This window comes from Triticum aestivum, chromosome 7D, assembly GCF_018294505.1.
Source record: "Triticum aestivum cultivar Chinese Spring chromosome 7D, IWGSC CS RefSeq v2.1, whole genome shotgun sequence".
NCBI lineage: Eukaryota > Viridiplantae > Streptophyta > Magnoliopsida > Poales > Poaceae > Triticum > Triticum aestivum.
In genome coordinates this window covers 424,211,174-424,212,881 of record NC_057814.1, presented here as the reverse complement: position 1 = coordinate 424,212,881, position 1,708 = coordinate 424,211,174, and the positions used below count along the sequence as shown (strand labels likewise).

At 49.8% G+C, this 1,708-nt stretch overlaps 1 protein-coding gene across 1 annotated transcript; it reads left to right on the top strand.

Annotated features, from left to right (window-relative positions):
• Window positions 1–247: 247 nt before the first annotated feature.
• Window positions 248–1,147, top strand: LOC123169712 (uncharacterized). Its single transcript, XM_044587583.1, has one exon. The coding sequence runs from the start codon at window positions 520–522 to the stop codon at window positions 853–855; it is 336 nt and encodes a 111-aa protein (XP_044443518.1). The 5' UTR covers window positions 248–519; the 3' UTR covers window positions 856–1,147.
• Window positions 1,148–1,708: the final 561 nt, after the last annotated feature.

Here is a 1,708-nt window from a genome sequence, read left to right as displayed (position 1 = left end):
GCGGCGAAGAAGATACGAGGCGCGCGTGGCAGTGTAGATAGGCGCGTGGCGAGCGCCGCATTTTATAGGCGCACCGGAAGCGGCGCGCCAAAAGCTGCGCGCGAGCTGCCGCCCTTTCCCGCGGACGCGCAATTATTTTTCACGTGCGCTTATTTCCAGCCACCGCTGGAGCGCGTGAAACCGTTCAGTGCAGGCTAAAAACCAAGTTACCGCGCGCGCCTTTTGGCACCCGCCCCGAATCCCGATTTCCTCCAAACATTTCGCGAAATTTTTGAAGATTTGCTTGGCTCTTGGAGCCTTCCTGCCAAAAATGGCAGGAAACACAGATCCGTCAGCTCCCTCCCACTCCTCTCCCCGAAACTCAAATCTTTTCATCCTCCTCCTTCTTCCCTCCTACCTTCGTTACAAATACCCATGGATGGAAGATCCTTCCAGTCCCATCCCAAGCTCCAACCGAGCCACCTCGCCGCCTAGTACAGCACCGAGCCCGGACTCAGAGAGCGGCAGATCTTCTTCGAGATGGCAGTTGACCGCGCCGACAAGGAGAATCTGCTGCCAGCGACCACCCCGACGGCCGCCGTCGCCCGTCCTCATGGGAGTCATGGCGTAGCTGTCAGGAGCTGCAATCTGAAGCGGCTCGGGAGGGCGCGGAGGCGGGTGCCGCTCAGGGACATCACCAACCTCTTCGTCGTGGAGTCCGCGGTTGCCCAGTGGCAGCAGGCCCTGCTCCAGCAGCCGAGCGAGGGGTCGGCGACGGCAGAGCTGGAGAAGGCAGAGCCGGCCGTGAAGAAAGGGCTGTCCGGTGGTGTTGCACTGAAGGCCGGCAGATACTCGCTCCGGAAGGAGTTTAGATAGCTACCGATTATATATGGATTATACTTTTCATTTCATTGTCCAATGATTCATTGGACTAGATTGGTTTGTTTGTTGGTTTTTTCAGTTCCGTATTCCTGACGATAGGAAATGAGCTGCTGAAAGAAAAGAAAGAGAAAACTCAAAATGGATGCTTACATCGATTAAAGGTGTGGCATACTGAATTGGAATCTGGAACTTTGCAGTAACCTATTTTAAGAAATTATACTATTTGGAGCTGGGATCTGCCTCTACAGTTCTCCAGGACTGTGGTGTTCTGCATTACAGAACAGCTTTCAAGCCACTCCCTTTGCAGTATTGTAGCATCTGTGCAATTGCTAGGCGATCTGCTGATTGATCGTCAATCCAGACGGGAATGGAAGGATGTTGAAACTGCTTCGGTGCAACAATTACTGTGGATGCGGTAGAGGGAGGCAGGAGGGAATGATTTGCATGGCATTCAGCACAATATACCAGTATACTTTCGTTGTGGTCTCAGTGATTTCAGGTGTACTTGAGTCTAGCAAAATTTTCTTCTGCTGTTTGGGTAGCATATTTATTCAGTCAACTTAAGCGGTTTTATTTTTACTGAAAATTTAAAGGGCATTAGGAAGATAACAGAGTTGATCGGATACATCTGACTATCCCAGCACTGAGATAGCTTAGTTCCGTTAACAGTATCTGATTTGTTTCTGAAACAGTGCCATAAACTAAAAACATGTTTTAACAGGAACCAGTCTTGACTATGCTCCTTAACAGGCGTATAGTGCCAACTTGTAGGTAGATAACTAGTATTCTCTCTATCCCCATCCAAATTTCCTTCTATAAGATCCCACTATAATTGATTTTTTGAATG